This window comes from Sporobolomyces salmoneus (genome assembly GCF_050403485.1).
Source record: "Sporobolomyces salmoneus JCM6883 DNA, S_salmoneus_JCM6883_v1_ctg5, whole genome shotgun sequence".
Classification (NCBI taxonomy): Eukaryota; Fungi; Basidiomycota; class Microbotryomycetes; order Sporidiobolales; family Sporidiobolaceae; genus Sporobolomyces; species Sporobolomyces salmoneus.
The window spans coordinates 492,569-512,369 of NW_027481158.1; the positions used below are offsets into that span (position 1 = coordinate 492,569).

The 19,801-nt window shown below is 51.9% G+C and overlaps 8 protein-coding genes across 8 annotated transcripts; 4 read left to right on the plus strand and 4 right to left on the minus strand.

Moving 5' to 3' along the window:
* Positions 1 to 306: 306 nt before the first annotated feature.
* Positions 307 to 1,645, minus strand: JCM6883_007003 (uncharacterized protein; the record flags this gene model as incomplete). Its single annotated transcript, XM_076629501.1, has 6 exons — positions 307 to 325; positions 400 to 604; positions 677 to 1,004; positions 1,068 to 1,099; positions 1,175 to 1,539; positions 1,632 to 1,645. 6 exons carry the CDS (start codon positions 1,643 to 1,645, stop codon positions 307 to 309), a joined length of 963 nt encoding a protein of 320 aa, XP_076490623.1.
* A 126-nt stretch (positions 1,646 to 1,771) lies between these two features.
* Positions 1,772 to 3,009, plus strand: PUP1 (proteasome core particle subunit beta 2; the record flags this gene model as incomplete). The annotated part of the gene is made up of 6 exons (XM_076629502.1): positions 1,772 to 1,978; positions 2,055 to 2,116; positions 2,193 to 2,297; positions 2,367 to 2,756; positions 2,829 to 2,854; positions 2,924 to 3,009. 6 exons carry the CDS (start codon positions 1,772 to 1,774, stop codon positions 3,007 to 3,009), a joined length of 876 nt encoding a protein of 291 aa, XP_076490624.1.
* A 287-nt stretch (positions 3,010 to 3,296) lies between these two features.
* JCM6883_007005 (uncharacterized protein) lies at positions 3,297 to 8,376 on the plus strand (the record flags this gene model as incomplete). Its single annotated transcript, XM_076629503.1, has 9 exons — positions 3,297 to 3,984; positions 4,069 to 6,438; positions 6,495 to 6,798; positions 6,854 to 7,059; positions 7,120 to 7,298; positions 7,362 to 7,527; positions 7,596 to 7,752; positions 7,818 to 8,112; positions 8,179 to 8,376. The coding sequence occupies 9 exons, from the start codon at positions 3,297 to 3,299 to the stop codon at positions 8,374 to 8,376; spliced, it is 4,563 nt and encodes a 1,520-aa protein (XP_076490625.1).
* Positions 8,377 to 8,734: 358 nt separating this feature from the next.
* Positions 8,735 to 10,749, plus strand: JCM6883_007006 (M18 family aminopeptidase; the record flags this gene model as incomplete). The annotated part of the gene is made up of 9 exons (XM_076629504.1): positions 8,735 to 8,834; positions 8,893 to 9,061; positions 9,129 to 9,215; positions 9,278 to 9,485; positions 9,544 to 9,760; positions 9,825 to 9,850; positions 9,913 to 10,408; positions 10,482 to 10,551; positions 10,641 to 10,749. The coding sequence occupies 9 exons, from the start codon at positions 8,735 to 8,737 to the stop codon at positions 10,747 to 10,749; spliced, it is 1,482 nt and encodes a 493-aa protein (XP_076490626.1).
* A 251-nt stretch (positions 10,750 to 11,000) lies between these two features.
* Positions 11,001 to 11,708, plus strand: JCM6883_007007 (uncharacterized protein; the record flags this gene model as incomplete). Its single annotated transcript, XM_076629505.1, has 4 exons — positions 11,001 to 11,100; positions 11,160 to 11,322; positions 11,390 to 11,476; positions 11,540 to 11,708. 4 exons carry the CDS (start codon positions 11,001 to 11,003, stop codon positions 11,706 to 11,708), a joined length of 519 nt encoding a protein of 172 aa, XP_076490627.1.
* A 1,000-nt stretch (positions 11,709 to 12,708) lies between these two features.
* Positions 12,709 to 14,498, minus strand: JCM6883_007008 (WD40 repeat domain-containing protein; the record flags this gene model as incomplete). The annotated part of the gene is made up of 4 exons (XM_076629506.1): positions 12,709 to 13,393; positions 13,468 to 13,927; positions 13,988 to 14,281; positions 14,342 to 14,498. 4 exons carry the CDS (start codon positions 14,496 to 14,498, stop codon positions 12,709 to 12,711), a joined length of 1,596 nt encoding a protein of 531 aa, XP_076490628.1.
* Positions 14,499 to 14,720: 222 nt separating this feature from the next.
* On the minus strand, positions 14,721 to 15,674 carry JCM6883_007009 (emp24/gp25L/p24 family protein; the record flags this gene model as incomplete). The annotated part of the gene is made up of 5 exons (XM_076629507.1): positions 14,721 to 14,767; positions 14,848 to 14,941; positions 15,007 to 15,348; positions 15,417 to 15,434; positions 15,501 to 15,674. 5 exons carry the CDS (start codon positions 15,672 to 15,674, stop codon positions 14,721 to 14,723), a joined length of 675 nt encoding a protein of 224 aa, XP_076490629.1.
* Positions 15,675 to 15,992: 318 nt separating this feature from the next.
* On the minus strand, positions 15,993 to 19,761 carry JCM6883_007010 (uncharacterized protein; the record flags this gene model as incomplete). Its single annotated transcript, XM_076629508.1, has 3 exons — positions 15,993 to 18,676; positions 18,732 to 19,043; positions 19,104 to 19,761. 3 exons carry the CDS (start codon positions 19,759 to 19,761, stop codon positions 15,993 to 15,995), a joined length of 3,654 nt encoding a protein of 1,217 aa, XP_076490630.1.
* Positions 19,762 to 19,801: the final 40 nt, after the last annotated feature.

The window sequence follows — 19,801 nt, forward strand, 5'->3', positions numbered from 1 at the left end:
GACCGAAGGTAGTCGTCAACTTCCTCTAACGCCGATACGCGAGGACCGCGCGAGAGACCACGCAGAGTGTGATGACGAGAGAAACGACGAAATCCAGAAAACGAAAATGTGAATCCAAACTGAACGCAACACCAGGACAGACAGATGACCCTGAAGAATAGAGAGAGAGAGTAGTGTAAGACCTTGGGAAGCGGGGAGGGTATCAGAACAGAAGGAGGAAGTGAAGCATCTAGCGATTTGTCCATGGAAACGAGAAACGGGGAAGAGGCGAGGAACGAGACGAAGTGAGGGACAGCGCAATAGTGTCTATTGAGCTCTTGATTTCCTGTCGATCGTTTGTTCACACACGGGTAGTCAGTCTCGATTCCAAAAGCGGACTGCACGAGGTTAACGACCGACCTGTATTCTTCCTCACTCTCCTTCGCGTTCTCCTCGACCTCGTTCAACACACTCTTGAGTGCACCAGAAGCTTCCTCATAGAACTCTTGTTGAGCTTTCAACAACCTACTGAGGTTTCGGATCGGTTCAGGGTTTTCGAGAACGGATCTCATCAAATTGATAGCGGTTTCCGTCGAATTGACCAAGTGTTCTTCTGCCGCTTCAACTAGTGCGCAAAGATATCGTTCAGTGAGCTTCGCAAAACGAATGCAATACTGAGAGGAGTCGATTTGCGTACCTTCTAAACGAGCTTGTTCCTGTCTTGGACCACTCTGCGCCGTTTTCAACGTCGCTCTCGTCGCATCCAACGACAACCTCGCCTGTTTAACGTTCTGACGAGATTTGATCGCCGCTTGAATCGAACTGTTCAGAGTAGCGGACCAAGGTTGTAGGAAAGATTTGACAATCTCTTCGTCTTGACGATTACGGGCGTTCCCGATATTGTCTTGAGCGACGGCGTAGGTTTTGAGAGTGTTGGCGAGTCGACCGGGTCCGACGGAAGCGGCTCCGGAGGCGGCGGCGCGGGAGAGGGCGTGAGGAAGCGTCTTTTGGACTTCGGAGGGTTTCTGCGAAAAGACGAGAATCGTTAGTGAGGGGTCGATTGAAGCCTAGCGTCGAGAAAAGCTCACCTCTGCTACGGCAGGTTGAGGCAAGTGAGTGCCTGTGGATGGAGCAGAAGAGCTTAGCTTTCTACTGGAAAAAGTGGGGAGAGCTGAGTACTCGTTCCGTTCCTCACCTTTCGTCGCCGCCGCCGCCCAAGCTGACAAGTTATGAGCCAACGAGCCTCCAATCTCCTGCGCCGACTCGTTGATCGCGATCGGGTAATCGTAGTTTCCTTCGTACGCTTTAACAACTTTCAGCAACTGCTGATGCGCGTTTTTGAGTCCATCTACTCGTCTCTCCAGGTCAAGATACTCTTGAGGTAATTCGGTAATATCATCCTCGACGGTTTGACCGGTGCGTTCTTTGACGGTTTGCGAGAGAGTTTGGAACCCTTTCGAGAGTTTCGTTCCGGTTGAATTGAGGTCAATGTTGGCAGTAGCACCTTGGACTGCAGCACCGGCTTGTCCAGCGACGGCTTGGAGTTGACTAGTGAGAGATCTGAGAGAGGCGAGAGATGAATTGATGGGGAAGGAAGACGAGGAGTGAGCTGAATGATCTGCGCACGCGAGGGTGACGAGGGGGTTACTCACTTCCAGCTTTGCATATCAGTGAGACGTCCTGTAGATTCGAAGATGTAAGGTGGGAGGAGAGGTTCAACTTGGGAGATGACGAGGAAGCTCTCTCTGATTCTCTCCCTCTCACTTTCCACCACTCGATCCGACACGTTACGATGTCAGTCTACGCCCAATCCGAAGCCGGATTCTCATTCGAGAACTCGTTGCGCAACACGTCGTTGGCGAACAAGAATTTAGGATTACCCAAAGCGACTTCGACCGGTACTACGATCGTCGGATGCTTGTACGAGAACGGGATCGTGTTGGGTGCAGATACTCGTGCTACTGAAGGTCCTATCGTCGCAGATAAGAACTGTGAAAAGGTATGACAGACTCGACTCTCTCTCATCTCATCTCTTTCCGAACATTGTAGGCTGACTTTGCTCGTGATGGTGTTAGATCCATTTCATCTCTGAACACATTAGGTGTTGCGGTGCCGGTACTGCCGCCGATACCGAATTGTGAGTCGCCTCTCTCCTCTCTCTTTCGCAAACCGATTACGACAACTCATTCAACTTGTTCCTTTCTCGATGACAGTACTACCAACATGATCAGCTCAAACATTACTCTACATCAACTATCGACGGGTAGACCACCTCTCGTCGCAACCGCGATGACCATGTTGAAGCAATACCTTTTCCAGTGAGTTCCCTCGTTCTCTAGCCCTTCCGCTTGCGATCCAGAAGGAACTTACACTCAAATCGTTGGTAGATACCAAGGACAAGTAGGAGCAGCTTTAGTACTCGGAGGAATCGACCCTACTGGACCTCATCTCTACACAGTCGCACCTCACGGTTCAACCGACAAACTCCCCTACGTAACCATGGGTTCCGGTTCCCTCGCCGCCATGGCGACATTCGAATCGAAATGGGTTCCGAACATGTCTCGACAAGAAGCGATCGATCTCGTGTGTGAAGCGATCGAAGCGGGAATTTGGAACGATTTGGGATCGGGAAGTAACGTAGATGTTTGCGTGATTGAGGGAGAGAGGGATGAACAGGGCAAATGGAGCAGGAGTGGGAAGGCAAAGACGGATATGTTGAGGAATTATAGAACTCCGAATGAAAAGGTCACCAAGGAGAGGAATTACAAGTGGAGGAGGTAAGTTCATTCTCTTCGTTCTTCGCAGTGGCCTTCCTTGACTGAAGACCGAATGTTCTTCGTTGCTCTCAGGGGTACAACGGCATGGACCAAAGAAGGTGAGTCTGACTCTTCAGTCTCTCGCTTAAGATTTCGAAAACTAATCCGAATTTGCTCTGTGGTTGCAGAAATCACGAAGTTGGTAATCGGAGAAGAAGTCGTACCTCTAGCAGCTGCACCTCAAGGTCAAGCAGCGATGGAAGTAGACGCTTGAATAGAAACAATTGTTTAGTTTTCGAGTTTTGCGAATTCGATGTGTTTGTAAATCAACGTTTTTTTGTTTCTCTGTTTCGCTTGCGACTGCTTCGAGTGAATCGTCTGCCTCTCAACCATAGCATGAGCTCAAAAGTGGAATGCCTCGAGTCGAGAGCGATAGGAAGAAATTCGATCAACTCGACGCTGAACTTCTTCTCCCTAACACTCAACGCCAGTCTCGACGCAAACAGATCCAGTAGCGGCAGTACATAGAGGAGGTTTCTCATCATAAGAGCGCTCCAAACCATGGCCCTTTCTCCTCCCTCTCGTTTCACAACAGCGACCGCCTTCCTCGAACACGCCTCAACTTCCGACGTACTCACCTACACAGTCCCTACGAATGCACCGATCGATGAACATGCGCCTCCTCCCGTCCTGAATCAAGCCGATCACGCATTATACAGTTCGACTTGGTTTCCTCCTCTTCATTCCTCAAACTCGTCGGGATTCGTCCTCGCACGGATTATAGAAGATGCTTTCACGCTCGAATTGAGATGGGTCAGCTTCACCCGAACGGCAGGAGCAGGGCAGCAGGAGGAGGAGGAAGTGAATCCGTTTAGAGAGTTGGATCGACACCCGGGCACTCTCGCTCCAGTCAGGTTCACGTTCCCTTCGAGATTAGTACCGAATCCTTCTTTCAACCTCGTCTCGAACTCGGAAGATGGAGAAGACGAGACGACGACGACTTCGGAACAGACTCTACAAATTTGTACGATCACAGAAGCGGGTTACCTCTACGCCTTGTCGTTCCCACTCGATACATTGTTCTACAGCGTAGGAGAGAACGGGAGGGAAGGAGATTGGAGTGAAGAGTTTAGGGTAGAAGGATTGGAAGGGAAAACTCCGGTTTTGATGCAAGGTGCAGAAGAAGGGAGAGTCGTAATTGGGTGCGATGACGGTCATGCTCTCGTGGTGGAGATCGCGGAAGGTTCAGGTGCGTGCGAAGTCCGAACAGTCATATCGCGAGGATGCCCTTCTGACCGATCTCGTCTGTTTGTTGAAATCTGCGACGGCACAGACGGAGCATTGATCGAAACTGAACTACGATCCCCTTCTTCCTTCTCGATCCGATCACTCGTACCTTCCTTCTCTCGTCGAGACTTGTCTTCCACGGCTTCTCCGCTCAAACTCGTTTCGGGTTCTTCTCATTCGACTTCAGCTCCCTCTCAACTCGTCTCTCTCGCCGTTTCAACTCCCTCTACCTACAGTGACCAACCGACGACGTACTCGACATTCGGATTCGGAGTCTCGAGGGATAGAAAGTTGAAAGTTTGGAACTTGGAAACTGGAAACTGTCTCCGTTCGATCGATCTCCCGAAACCTTCCTCCTCCTCTTCCGCTCTCGTCTCCCAGCAACGACAACTCGAAGCTTCACCCTTCGACTCTCCCATGTCGACTCCTCAACATCCGAAATCTCAACTCTTGTTACCTCCAACTCCCCAAACCTTCGTCAAAATCACTTCGACCTCTTCCTCCTCGTCGATCTACGGTTCATATCTGACACTCTATACCCCGGCTTCGAGTCATTCCCCCGCCGCCTTCTTCGTTTATGGACTAGCGACCGATCCTTCGTCAGGAGAACTCTCGCAATTGGCTCCTGTCGCTGAACGAATCCTCCCTGATGATCACAGCAATGCGCGATTGGTTGACTTCGAAGTGAAGAAGATGGGACTTGGGGGAGAAGAACGTTGGAACCTTTGGAGTTTGGCGGAAATCGGAGGAGAACTCGAGCTTCGAGTTTGTGGTTTATCTGAACTCGAGGACTACGACTCCGAGGATGTAGGAAGTGATGAATGGAAGACGGTCTCTCGAGGCGGAGGAGGAAAATCGTCGACCGCAGAGTGGACCGCCGTCTATTTCGATCAACAAATCAAAGGTTCTCCATCACTCTCCGTTCCCGAGATCTTCCTCCAACATATCTCGACTCCCGGGCGATACCCCCCTGCAAGTTTCGACTACGCACTCGATCTCTACGAAGAAATGATCCTGAACGAATTCGATCAACGAGGATTACCTCCCCCGACCCCGTTCGAACAAGAACACGAATCCAACTTGATTCGATCTGCCGCCGTCGTTGGATGTCACGTCGAGTTGGAGTACTCGGGACAAACTGGAGCACCGTTGATCGAAGACTATACGAAGAAGCTCAAGTTGGAATGGTTGAGGTTCGTCGCGCTTTTGAACGAATCGAGGAGTGCGGCGTTGTTCCCGACAGTACTGGCGGTCGATGAACCGAGAGGATTGGCGTTCGTCGTTGGGAGGGATAGTATTTCGGTACCCGTCAAGGAGGAAGTCGTTCAATCTCTGCACCAGGAATTGGGTTCGACAACAACGACTTCAACTTCTCTCACTTCCCTCTTCCCGAGCTACCCTCAATCAAACTTTGTCTCCCTTCTCAATCTCATCAAATCGGTACTCTCGAAACTCTCTGCCGCCGAATCTCGTACCTTCGAAGCGACTCTTCTCAACCGAATCCGAACCCCCTTCACAACCGACATCGAAGACATCTCCCTGGACCTCTACGAACAAACCCTCGAACCCTCTCTTTCTGCAGAATCCCTCACTCAAATCCTCGACCACATGCGAAGTTTCATCGAACCCGCGAAAACGATCGAAGCATTCTGTCAACTCCTCCTCTCTTCCTCTCCCTCGAAACCCTCAATCCCTCAAGATGGTCAAACCGAATCTACCGATCTCAGTAACTCGATTTTGACGGATTTACTCACGACGAGTATTCAAGCGAGGTACGATTTGGCGAAAGGAGTCGTCCTTGTTCTGATCGCTGCCTGGGGAGCCAGCGACGAAGAAGGAGCGGAACCTCCAATGGCTTCGTTCGAACAAACGACAAGTCTCGCCTTCGCAACGCTTCATTCAATCGCAGCGCTTCAATGGACCGCAACTCAAATCGTTCATCCGACTTATGAGGCCGTCGAATTAGTTCGAAAGGTCAGCGACTCGGAGGATGGAGATGCCTTGTTCGAACGATTTGGCGCACTCAAGATGGCTGAACCTAGATCAGGAGGAGGAGCTGAAGTATTACCCGTTCCGACTTATTCCCTCTTGAACGCTCTTCTTCGTATCCCAGCTTACTCGCTAGTTCTCGCTTCATCCACCTACGCTGCTCTCCCCTCGTCTCTCGCCGATGCAGGATCGACTTTCCTCGATTCGACCGGACTCCTCATTTCGAAACCTCTGATCGATTCGACCCCTGAGGACGTCAAATTCGCTTACTCTTTGCACCAAATCGGATTGAACGAACAAGTGAAAGAACTCGTGGCGGGCTACCCGAAGGTAGCTGGGTTGTCCTACGTTGAGGGAAGGGCAGATTTGGAGTTGGGCAATGGAGAAGAGGCGACGAAGAAGTTTGAAAGGGCCGCCAGTGGACTCTGTGAGTTTCCTCTCTCCTCTTACCCAAGTGATTGATCTGACTGTCTGCTGTGATAGTCGCACCTGGATCGACCTCAAGCGATTCTTCCTTGTCAACCGGCGGACTCTCTTCCATCTTACCCTCAAAAATCACGTCCTTATCGAGCTACTACATCCACCTCGTCTCTCTCTTCGTTCCGACCGCATTCGACTACTCGATCGCCCGCTTCGCCCAACTAGCCCTCGATGCACTCGACGAGGAGGAGGTAGAAGACGAAACTGTCGCGAAGGATCTTTGGACGAAACTGTTTAGAAGTTGGGCTGCGGTGGGAGAATACGAGAAGGCGTATCAGGCGATCATGGCGACTCCTTATCACGAGACGTGAGTCCTTTCTCGCCTTAGCAGCATAGCCGAAAACTGACGAGTCTTGTTGCAGGAAAACGACTTGCCTCGCACACTTCATTTCGCTCGTTTGCGAGAATGGAGCGACTTCTCTCCTCACCACTCTCTCGTTCGTCGGTCTCGAGGGCGATCTCGAACATAATCTCGCATTCCGAGCGAGAAACTCCGACCCTCTCGCTCATCCCGATTACTATAAAGTTCTCTACGCTTACCACGTTTCGAAAGGAGATTACCGAAGTGGTGAGTACCTCCGCTGCCCTCTCCGTGGATCTTGACTAATTTGTTGGGAGTGTTGTTCAGCTGGAACGGTCATGTATCAACAAGCTCGAAGAATCGGAGAAATCACGGCTCGAGGTGGATCTTTCCGAGACCTCGCGACGGTTCAATGTCAAAGCTACCTCGCAGCTGCGAATGCTTTGTCCCTCATCTCGAAAGAGCACGCATGGGTCGCTGTCGTTGCGGATGACAACCTCGAACGAGTAAGTTCTGGGTTTCTGAATCCGCTCGCATAATCCGAGATTAAGCTCCTCCAACTTGCATAGGGAAACAAACGTCGAAAGATCAACTACCATATCCCGGATGACGAGTACGATCCTAGTGCTTCAAGACCTCTCGAAATGCGCGAACTTGCAGATATTCGTCGAGAATACACGATCGCGCTCGCACGATTACAACTTTCGACAGAGTTCCCTGAACTCGAAAGAACAAGTCAGTCGGAAATCGCTCATCAGCTATGCTGTTCAAAAGTTGATAATCGATCGTCCTTGACTTCGCAGATTTCCACCTCGAACCGGAAGCGGTCGTCGCTCTGTTTTCGCAAACGAACGCTTTCGATCAAGCATTCAGCGCGGGAAGAGCACTCGACGTCGATCTTTCTTCGCTGTTCGAGATCCTCGCGGAGAAATGTGTTGGATTGACGATTCATCCTGAAGGGTAAGCTTCCCTGATCTCTCTCCTGAAGCGGTACACTGACCATTTATCTACTAACTTGTTGTTAGAACGGAGGACGCTAGTTGGGTCGCGCTCTCTCCCGAAGCTTCAACGTGGGACGGTTCCCTCTCTTCGAAAGCATGGCGATTACTAGAACGACATCTTGAAAGACACGACTCATCTCCCGTCCACAAATACCGACTCGTCGTGCTCGAACGTGTACTCGCTACGAATCGAGACGGCAAGATCCCGACTTTCTTGACGGATTTCTTGCTGAAAAATCAACCTCAATCTTTGATCAAGACTTTGATTCGGTTCGATCGACTCGATGAAGCTTTCTCGTGTAGTCTGAAAACGATCAAGGTATGTTGGCCCTTGCTCTCGACAGTGCCCAACTCTGACCTGACTCTCGACTTGCATTCCTCGCAGAACTCTTCCGTCCCCTCCACAAATTTCAGCACAACCCTCCCCTACTCTCTCTTCGATCAACTCCTCGCGATCCCTCCCGGCGACTCGCCACATCTCTCCGACGACGTCCTGAAACAACGGCAAGAGGATTTGAGACAAGCGGTGGAAGAAAGGAAATCAAAAGTGGAAAAAGCTGGACAGAGTTTCAAGAGGACGTGAAACAATATTGTCATATAACAGGATCACACATCTCTCTCTCTTTCTCGAGCTGTACGCGCGAGTCGCTGTCTCGGTAGTTGAGAGTTTGAGCTTGAGGGTGCGAAAGGTTTTCTTCGCACGATGGCTGCTTCGTCCATCTTCGCATACAATCCGATAGAGCTTCTCACTACCACACTCTGAACGTCCTCCTGCTGCTGCTACAACCGCAAAATCGTTAAGCTCGTCACCACGCGGATCGGGCGAAAGCGATTCTGAACCGCGCCGGATCTCTTTCTTCCTTCCCCCACAACCTCATGGTGAGCCTTCCACCTCAGACGCCCTCGGCAGCTCTCCACTGACCTCTGATAACTAGACCGCCATGAGTACCTCCCCTGCTCTACTCAAGACCGCCTCCAACTTCGTCTCTTTCGTCAATGCCTCTCCGACCCCTTTCCACGCTGTACACAACTGCGTCACACGTGAGCTCCCAGCGATCCATACCCCTGTATGTAGACTTCCTGATAGCTTGCTTTGCAGGTCTCGAGGGAGCGGGATTCCTCAGATTGAATGAAAGGGAATCTTGGGGTAACGGCAAGGTGAAGAGAGGTGGGAAATACTTCGTCACGAGGAATCAAAGTTCTTTGATTGCGTTCACGATCCCGGAATCAGAGGGAAAAGATACCCCTCTCGGAATGTCGATTGTTGGGTCAGTCTCCCTCCCTCTCCTCTCTCTCTGCGCAATTAACGTTGGCTGACACGGAATTCGTCGACAGAGCTCACACGGATTCACCGAGGTTCATCGTCAAACCTGTTTCGAAACGAGAGAAAGCTGGATTCGCAGAAGTTGGAGTAGAAACCTAGTTAGTGCACTCTCTCAATCAATCACCTGCGCAGGCTCAACTGAGGCGAGCGTCCTTTACAGCGGAGGAGGTATCTGGGCGACTTGGCTCGATCGTGACCTCTCGATCGCAGGTCGAGTTGTGGTCTCAGGAGCGAAAGGAGCTGCGAAAGATTCCTACTCTTCGCACCTCGTCAAAGTCGACAAACCCGTTCTTCGCATGCCAACTCTCGCGATTCACCTCGATCGAACTGTAAACGACAAGCTCTCGTACAATACCGAAACTCAAATGGTAAAGAATCTGTTCGCACTTTGAGATTCGAGTTTGAGCTCATTCCCGTCGTTTGCAGGTTCCGATCCTCGCACTCGCTTCGAAAGAACTCAACAAAGCATTCGTCGAGGAGAACAATTCTTCCGCCGAAGTATCGTTCGCCGAACCCCTCGACATCACTTCACACCATCACCCGATCTTGCTTCACCTCATCGCTCAAAACTTGTCTGAATCGATTGGAGAATCAGTCACTCCTAGTCAAATCCATGACTTTGAACTTTCCCTCTACGATACGAGTACGTCTGCTCTCCCTGCTTTGACTGGGAGGTTGAGGTTGACCTGGTTTTCTTTTTCGCACAGATCCCGCAACTATCGGTGGAGCGCTCGTGAGTACACCGCTCTTGCCTGTCTGATTGTACGTATGCTCACTATTTCGCTTGTCGTACAGGACGAGTTCATCTTCTCAGCAAGAATGGACAATTTGTTTTCTACCTTCGCCGGAGTCGAAGGTTTGGTCGCCTCTTCTGCTTCTTCGGCCCCCTCCGATGACAGGGTAGCTATGTTCTGTGGCTGGGACCATGAAGAGTGCGGTTCGAGCAGTGCATTCGGGGCTCAGTCAAACTTCATCGAATCCATTATCGAACGAGTCGCCATCGCCCTCAAACTCGACTCCGAATCGGAAGGAGAAGCCTACCAACGCACACTCGCCTCGTCCTTCCTCCTCTCAAGTGACGTCGGTCACTCTGTCCACCCTTCCTTCATGGACAAGCACGAGGAGAACCACCGACCCCTCATGAATTCCGGAATTGCGATCAAATCAAACTCGAACCAACGATACGCTACGACTTCGCAAACGGTGTTCCCGCTTAGGAGGATCGCGGCCGAGGCTGGTGTACCGTTGCAAGAGTTCCTCGTTAGGAACGATTGCGCTTGCGGTTCGACGAGTGAATTCATTTTCACGCGTTTTTGAGTTATCCCCTTCGTTCCTGCTGCTGATAGATCACTCGTCATGGACAGTTGGACCTCTCGTCTCAAAGATCGGACTACGCACCGTCGATATCGGAGCTCCCATCCTATCGATGCATTCGTTCGTCCTCTGTCTCTCTCGCTCAATTCCCCTTCCCGCCGCTTCCTCCCCAGCCTTGATCAGAGCTGACCTTTCTCTTTCGTGCCCAGCATCCGTGAAATGGCCGGAGTTCGTGATGTCACCTACTTGATCGATCTCTTTACGAAATTCTTCGAAAAGTTCGGAACTGTGGATACCCTCGCTTCGACTGTAGATTAGATGATACGCAATTCAAGAAGCAAGGTTGAGTCAGTGAGATTGCCGACGTGTGTGAAGAGACGTCTCGAAGAGAGGGCTTCGATCCGACCGGTCTTTTCGAGTGATTGAGCTTTGTTTCGGGCGATGCTCGTCTCACGTTGTCAGCGTGGAGATTGATTGACAGCCTGCGTACCCGCCTACAGAATGGTGAGTTTTCGACCTCAAACGTCCTCGGTAGCTCTCGACTGACCTCTGATAATACCTAGACCGCCATGAGTACCTCACCCGCTCTGCTCAAGACGGCATCGAACTTCGTCTCCTTCGTCAATGCCTCTCCGACCCCTTTCCACGCTGTACACAACTGCGTTACCCGTGAGCTCTCAACGTTCTACACGCGTGTCTGTGAAGCGGCTGAGAGCTTTCGTTTGCAGGTCTCGAGGGAGCTGGATTCGCCCGATTGAATGAAAGGGAATCTTGGGGTAATGGCAAGGTGAAGAGAGGTGGGAAATACTTCGTCACGCGTAATCAAAGTTCTTTGATCGCTTTCACAGTGCCAGAGGGAAAAGATACCCCTCTCGGAATGTCGATTGTTGGGTCAGTCTCCCTCCCTCTCCTCTCTCTCTGCGCAATTAACGTTGGCTGACACGGAATTCGTCGACAGAGCTCACACGGATTCACCGAGGTTCATCGTCAAACCTGTTTCGAAACGAGAGAAAGCTGGATTCGCAGAAGTTGGAGTAGAAACCTAGTCAGTCTCCTCTCTCTCTCTCTCTCAACTGCACACATCAATTGACGAGTGGTTACGAAACAGCGGAGGAGGTATCTGGGCGACCTGGCTCGACCGTGATCTCTCGATCGCAGGTCGAGTTGTGGTATCTGGAGCGAAAGGAGCTGCGAAAGACTCCTACTCTTCTCACCTCGTCAAAGTCGACAAATCCATTCGATCGCTCTTTCGAGCGATTGAGCTTTGGTCGGGCTAAGCTCGTACGATTCGCACGATTCGACACGCGCCGTGCAACCGGACCGATACGGGTACCTGACGTTGGGCTTCCTCGAGCTCCGAGGTGTCGTTCGTGAGCACGTTTTCGCTGGAAAGCCCTCGAGGACGAGAATTCTTCTCAACCCTTCTTGAAGCTCTTGCGCCCTTGCTCTGTTCTCACTCTCAGTCTCTCCCCTACCGCTCAATTGCCGAGTAGCTAGTGCGCGCGTACCGAAGTGTCTCTCGTCGACGGTAGCGAGAGAACAGAGATAGGACGCAATCCATTTCAGAGCGTCAGTTTGCGCATTGATCGAGTTTGGCTGATTCACTCCCTGTAGCCTAGCTTACGACATGACTGCTATTGGCTCTTGGTCTTTCAGAGGTATACAGATACACCTTGTTTAGCCTCGGCCACCGGTTCACCGTCGACTGGATCGTAGCGAACCAACGAGCTCGAGTCGAGAGTTGCGTGAGGGAAATTGCTCAAGAACGATCGCTGCCCAGCCTCCGGACTCCCTAACCGAGACACTCACGGTTGCAGGACGACGCAGTGACTAGAGCACAAGCTATCCTCAATCGCAGCTGCCGGGACAAAGCGAATAAATTCGGACGTGACATCGCTGCTTTTCTCTCCTTCGTTTTTGCCCTCCTAGCCAGGCTTCAGCGTCAAGATGCAGGCAGACAGTGAGAGAAGTGAGTAGGCTCCCATTCGTCAGATCACAGAAGTGAGACAGATCGGAGAATGAAAATTTGGAATATTAAGAAACGATTAACGATTAAGCGGAGAGAGTAGCTACAACAGAACAACGAGACGTGACCGCAGCAGGCAGAGATACTAGTACATATGTACAATGAGTCGATAGTCGGGAATAGGTAGGAAGAAGTACAGACAACAGAAACGAAAACGAAGATCCGAAAGCAGCTTTGACGGAAAAGGGGAACCCGAGCATGATAATGGTACAGTCTGCAACAAGAGAGTCGGACGCAAAGGGAGAGAGAGACTACCATCCATCCGTCCCGAACCTCCTATACTCGACCAACCTACAAGAATTTGTCGAATCTCTCCCCAAACCCATCACCGTCTCCTCCCCCTTCCCTTCCTTCTCCTTCTCTTTCCCCTTTCCCTTCCCAGTACCCTCAATCGCGTCATTCCCATCAAGAGCAACTCTGAACCAACCTCCCGACTGGGTAATCGCGATTAGTTGCGATTCGATTCGTTTTCGAGGTGGAGGGGGAGGAGTCGGAGGAACGTTTCGATCGGTTCGGAACGATTGAGGACGGAGAGAAGGGGTTGCTGCGTCTTTCGTGCGAGCAGGGGAAGAAGAAAGTGAATTCGGATGAGAAGAGGTTGAGCTTCCTCTGCCTCGACTCGACGGTTGAGGGGGTTGCGAATAGCGAGGGATTGTCGGCTGAGGTGTTGTAAAAGGTCGTGAAGAGGGTTGAGGTTCCGGTTCTTCATCGTCGCTCAATTCGATTTCGATCCAGGTGCAGATACACTTATCGTCCTCAACCGTCGGAGGTGCCGAGGGAGGTGCAGTTGCGTTCGTAGATGGTATAGAGAATGAAGGTAGACGAGAACCGGGGAGTGCTGGAGCAGGGAGGCGGAATTGAGAATGGGACCATTCGGAGGAGAAATATTTCGGGAGATAGGGTTTCAAGAGCGAGTACTGCTTCTGTCGTGGTGTTCTGTGCGCCGCGCAGTTTTCGATTAGAGCTGATTCCTCAAAGATCATGAAGGGCTGATCGAGAAAGCGACGCACGAAGAACCGCTATCGCTTCCACCCGATCTCCGTCTCTCTTCCTTCGAGCTCTTGAGGTCCCACACATGTATCGTTCCCTTATCACTACTGACGGCGATCGCACCTCCATCTTTCCTGAAGCTCAACCCGAAAATCTCCGCCGTATCTGTCCCCCTTCGTAACTCTTTGATCAATCGACTACTTGTCGGATCCCAGACTCTGACCAGCGTTCCCTGTTTGCTCGTGGTCGCCAGGACTGATCCAGAGGGAGTCGTAGAGAGTGCAGAGAGGGCTGAGGTATGGGCGACGATAATCGAAACGGAGGGGTAAGGCGCTGATGTTGGATCGAGAGAAGGAGGAGGAGGGAGAGGAGGGCTCTCAGGCAAGTAAGGAGGTAACCGGACGATCTGTATTTGACCCGTTTGTCTCCCTGGGAACGCCAGGAGCGTTGAACCAGGTTCAGTAGCGAGTACGACGAGACCTGTCAAGGAAAGGTTCAGAATGAGATTTCGGATGGAAAGAGAATAAGGAAGTATCGCACCTTTCGGGTTGTCACAAGTATCGTAGTACCCTTCTCTGTAGATTCCATTCTCGCCAGTGCCCAATACGTAGATGATGATCCTCCTCTTGAGCGCCACCACGAGCCGATCTTTCCTCACCGCTAACCCTCTCACGTCCTCGCTGAACTCCAATTCCGCTACCGCCTGCCCTAGCTTATCATCCCAGAATACAACCTTGTTCGGTGGGTACAGAGGCGAGGGAGGTCCTCCCACGAGCAATAAGATATTGGTTCTTTCGAGGGGAAGTACGATCCCGAGTGAAGAGTCCGACAGGTCTAAACGCGAGCTCATAGTCAGCAGAGTAGGCCAGGAGAGTGGATGGGCGCAGGACTGACCTCTCCTAGTGACGGGTTCGAGTGGATTCGTCTGATAAACGACCCAACCTTCACTCGTTGATGTAGAGAACAATCGACCGGAAGCTTCGAGGTGGATACCGGTGATGTTGCAAGGTTGGGCATCTTGTAGAGTGTGGCCTGGCAGGTGCAAAGCCATGCATGCTCAGGACCGAGTTTGGTGGGAGAAAGGAGATCTGATCAACCAACAATTCGGTTTCGCAACCTCATTTTGCGACAACTCTCGCATGTCTATCTCTCATGGACTCGAGGACCATTGCGAGCGAATCAAAGAGCGGGCGAGGTCGTCAAAAGATCCATTGATCGTTAAGTGTTTCGTTTTGTGCAATGCAAAAAAGCCCAATCCCAATCCTCCCGACTCCTACACTTGCCTTCGTCTCGAAGGTCCAGAGAAGAAACGCTGAACAACTACATGCGGGCGGCACATCGAAGCGCGATGTCAGTATCGACCGAAGAGCAGATCCGAGAAAGTAAAAACTGAGACTGACCCCAAACTTGGAACGCGCTCATTCCACACATGAAGATACTCTCGGCGACCGAGAACATGAAGATTCTCCATTGAGTGCTCTTGACCGTACTCACCTGCAAACCGAAGGGTGAACGAGTCAGAACTTCCTTTCGATTAATCTGACAGGACCTCGACTCACATTTCGGTTCTCCCTCGTCCTAAAGTATTTCTGCGTCCTCTGAATACTGCTTAGACTTCCACTCAACTTGTAAATACTCTCCTCCAAACTACTCGTCTGTTCCGTCAACGCGGTCGGTTTCGCCGGGGCGACAGGTCTCGGTTCACTCTCGACCATGATATCGAAGTCGACGAGTTTCTCCGAGAAGCTCGACATGTCGTTCGAGAAGCAGAACGAGTATTCTCCGGTGTGGTGAGCCGTGAAAATGTAATCTCCTTGTCGTTCTCGTTCTCCGTCGATGATGATCGTGTCGGTTGGATCTGTCACGACCCAGTCGATATCGAACGATCCTCCTGATTGTACCTGGGTAGCTCGAATGGCATCAGTAAGCTGAGAGAAAGCGAAGAGAGAGCCGCGAACGCGCGACGAACTGCAAAGTAAAATCCAACCTAGTATTCGCGAGCAAGCGTCAGTCAGGCGTATAGAAGAGCAGTACGAGATCGTCAGTAGCTCACCTTCTCGCCTACTTTATCGACGAGAGCGTAGAAACACGTCCTCTCGTTTGCGTTGATCGTCGTTGTGAGAGCGCTCGCATCGGCCCGTGGTAGTACCGACAGTAGGACGAGAGCTACTAGAGCTAGTAAGGGAGTGATTCGAGTCGACAAGCGTCGTATCGGTGATGTTGACATCGATGTGAAAGGATGGTCGAGTGAAATCGGAGGAAGAGAGGGGGTTCAGTCGGGAAAGCGCGTTCGAGTCGAGCTTCAAGTAGTGATGAAAGGTAGACGATGCTCCCAACGAGCCTGGCAAAGGCGAGAGTTGGAGGTGTGAAAAGTGTTTGGTGAAAGCGAACCCGACCCGATGAACACGTCAAAATCTCTACAGTCGTTTGCAAGTCTTCCTGAGGGCAGGACACTGAATGAGATTTCGTAAATAATAGGAAAGTGTCTATGATCACAGCCAGGGTCGTAAAGTGAATACAAATAAGAATTAGAAAGAAATGTAAATCAACGATCTTCCCAATAACCGAACGAATCACCGCGAAGCGAAGTCGGCCTACTAGGTGCTTCGACGGATACGTGTGGTGGTTGTTGACTCTGAGGAGGTGCGGCGCCGGGAGGTAACGAAGGACGGGAAGTTGTTCTTGCGAGGAGAGGATCTGAACTTTCTGCGGTTGGAGTCTGAGGGGTCTCATCGAGAGGTTCTTCTTTCCGAGGAGGCGGTGAATTGGGAACGGTAGCAGAATCTGCTAGGTGTTCGACTTCGGAAGAGGAAGGAGGAGCAGGAGGAGCGGTCGGAGGAGTAGGACGAGGTCGAGGTTTTCGGACGACCGAGAATCCTTTCTCTCCCGTCTCGGGCGGTTCTTCTCGTGAAGGTGCCACCCGATCGTCACCCGCGTACCTATCTTGGTCGACTCCCGTACTCTTGCGCTTCCATCCGCCCAACTTCAATCCTCCCCATTTCCGTCTCGAGGGTCCCTCGTCGTCCGTATCGTCCGTATCATCCGTAAAGTCGTCTTCACTCATCGTCCCTCGTCGTTTCTTGAACCTTCCAAAGAAGCCTCCTCGTGTTTTCGTTTTCGCATCCCGCCGTTCGTCCTCGAGTCGACCATTCGAATAATGCGAAACGGTATTCGTGAGGAGAGCTGAAGAAGAGGGCAGTTGTAGAGATGGACGAGTTCCGTGGCGAGAGAGAGGAGGTGAGTCCGAGATTGCGTTCGCTCCGGCCATTTCGACGATCGCAGATTGTGAAAGTCGACGAGGATTTCCTGGCATCGAATTGCGAGAAGCGGGTCCGCCGTAAGCGTCGGAAGTAGCAGGTGGATAAGGAGGGTAAGCGGCAGTTGCGGAAGAGGGCTTCGTGTAATCGTAGGGATTCTTGTGAGTCGCTCGACCTCCTCCGACTCGAGTGAAACCAGAACTTGTCGTCGAAGAAGGAGGTGGAATCGTCGTCGCGCTTGCCGGGACTAGGGTGACTGGATGTTCTCCCCATGCTGCAGGGGCATTACGAAGTACAGGTCCTCCACTCGCGTTGCTGCTCGCATAAGCTCCCGGTTTGACGTACCCCGTTCTTCGACTCGAATCGCTTCCCGTCCAAGCTCCTCCTCCCATCGAAGCCATGATGTAACCATCTTCGTCGACGAGTCCCGAAGATGCGTACCTCCTCGTATCGAGACTCATCGAAGACGAGGGAGAAATGTGACCAGGTCGAGCAGGATGAGCCAACATATGAGTTCTCGTCCCTACCGTCGTCTCACTTGGCGCTGAGAGTCGTTCTCGTTGTTGTCGGTTCCTCCTCCTCCTATCTTCGATCGCGCGTTTCCTCGCGGCTCCATTCGCAACTCCAGGATTTCGTCCTCCTCTTCCACCTTTCTTTCCACCTCGTACCCGATCCAATTTTCGGAGAGCTCCGAACAATCCGCCTCCCCTACCGCTCCTACTCTCGTCGAACGGCACTCGTCCGACGAGTCGAATGATGAGCTCGAAGAATTTGAAGACGAGAATCGAAAGAAGGAGGAGAATGACGAGTCCTTGAACGAGGAAAACGATGTAAGCGATCCACGATCCGGCTTCATTCGAGATCGCTACGGTCGGGGAGAGGACGACCAGAAGGACGGCGATAATGATTCTTGCGAGGGAGAGGAGGAATGCGAGAGGTCCCATTGCTGCGTTATCTCCCCACGGAAGCCACAGCGATTGACAGACGGTCGAACCGACTTCGACGAGGAGAATGACGGCAGTTTGAGCGGTTCCCTCGGATTGAGCTGCTCCGATAACGATTCCGACGATGAGACCCGATGCGAAAGTGACGAGCGGGAAGAGGCAACATTCTTCGGCGTAGGTGTTGTAGAGTACTCCGGTCGAGAGGAGGAGTGGAAGAGAAGTGTAGAGCTCGCGAGAAGGTTTGATGTGGATGATCCAGAGAAGGTAGATGGGCCATGCGAGACAGACCAAGGCGAAGACGATGATTGCGAGGGAAAAGGTCGAAGTCGATGAAGTCGAGCGGAGAGTGAATTGGTAGACGGAGAAGATGGTCAAGGGGAGATGGAAGAAGAGGAGGATACGAGTCAAGTTCCCTTGGAGGAGAGCGAGGTGGAGTCGCCACGAAGGGAAGTCGTCCTCGGGTCGATGTTCGTAATCAGCGCTCTCGTCGACAAAGTTTTCCTCCTCGTAATCTCCACTGTCGAGGTATCTCCCAAGGGAAGCGTCGGAACGTCGTCCTTCGTAGTTCTCGTTGATCGATTCTTTCTGCACCGAGTATGAAGTATCGTCTCTATTAAAAGGTGGCTTCACGTTCCCTTCTCGCGTAGGTCGTTGACCTCTTCCTCCTTTTCTTTTCGGTCCGACCGTGTCGAGTAACGAATCGAAGACGAAGAAGAGACCGTGGGCAACGATGACGGCTGCGCAGATCGCAAAGAAGGTAAAGGCGCAGACACTCCAAAGGTCTTCGTGTCGTACTCCAATCATTCGGGACCACTTTTCGATTCCTCGTTTCGATCCTTCGAGGTCGAGCAAGACGGAGGGGAGTCTCTCATCGAGGTAGAGGGGAGAATTGACATCGTCCATCTGTGAGACGAATGCTGAAGGGAGGGAAGTTGCAGCTCGAGGATTGATGGGTTGAGCGGGAGAGGTGAAAGGGAGCGAGTTGTTCCAAACGAGAGTCGACCACGCCGTTTGTTGGAAGACGGGATCTACGGGGACCGTCTGTCAGTGACAATAGGAGGGATCCGAAGAGAGATTACTCACAAGCGAAGCCAGGCCATTCTACCGCGACTGTTCCGACGAGGGAGAACCAGGCGATCGTCGCAAACAGCTCCCTCACTTCCGCCGTGACGTATCTCCTCAAACTTCCACTCATTACAACCTGTCTCCCTGCCCACGCATTGAACCAAATTGCTCCCCACATTTGCCTCATCGAAGGGTCGCTCGCTGAAGTGATTTTGAGGGTGAGGGAAGATGCGATGTGAGCCTCGTTGTCATCGAGCCAAGAGGTGTAGGAGGCGTAGAACCTTGCGAGGACATAGAGCAAGAGGAACAGAGAGATGATTCCGATGACGACTAGGGTAGAGACTGTCAAGTTTACGAATACGGACACGAATTCGAAAAATCAAAACTCACTGTAACGAACGAGAGAGTACGCAAAGTAGTCTGGATAGTAAGGAGTGAAGGACAGGTCGTAGCACGCTAGTCGTAGAGCGGGGTTTGATGGGTCGAGAGCGACGAGATTTGTCGTGATCGTCGTGAGAGGGTATGAGTCGGTGAGGGGAATCGAAAATCCGAGAGCGATGTCTCCTCCTCCGTATGGGCAGCCCGACTCAGTGACAACTGCGGATCCATTCGTGATTGTCCCTGTATCTCCTGTTGTTGTCCTGATCGAAGAGCAGAGAGCACTCGAGTTTCGAAACACCTCAAAGGTCAAAATACTCGATTCGAGTACGAGAGTCGAAACGAGGTTCGTATCGTTGCTGTACCCTTCACTCGTATCCACCGTACTACCCGTCATGACTACCCGCAACACGTCTCCCGACCCGGTGAGGATTGCTCCCTGTTGATTGTAGAGGGGAGGAACGGTCCCGAGATCGACTCCATAGGCGTATTCGTTTGGTCGGGTCTGTCCTTGATCGAATTGGGAGTATACATCGGTCAGTTGGAGCTGGAGATTCGGTGTCGCGACGCCTGAACCTGATCCGAGGCAAGATCGAGTTGATGAGAGCAGAATCTGGGCGAGGGCGGGACAGGCGAATGCGAGGAAGGTGACTACGAGTCGAAGTATCATGTTATCGTGGGCTAGGCGCTACGGCCCGTGCATAAGCGTG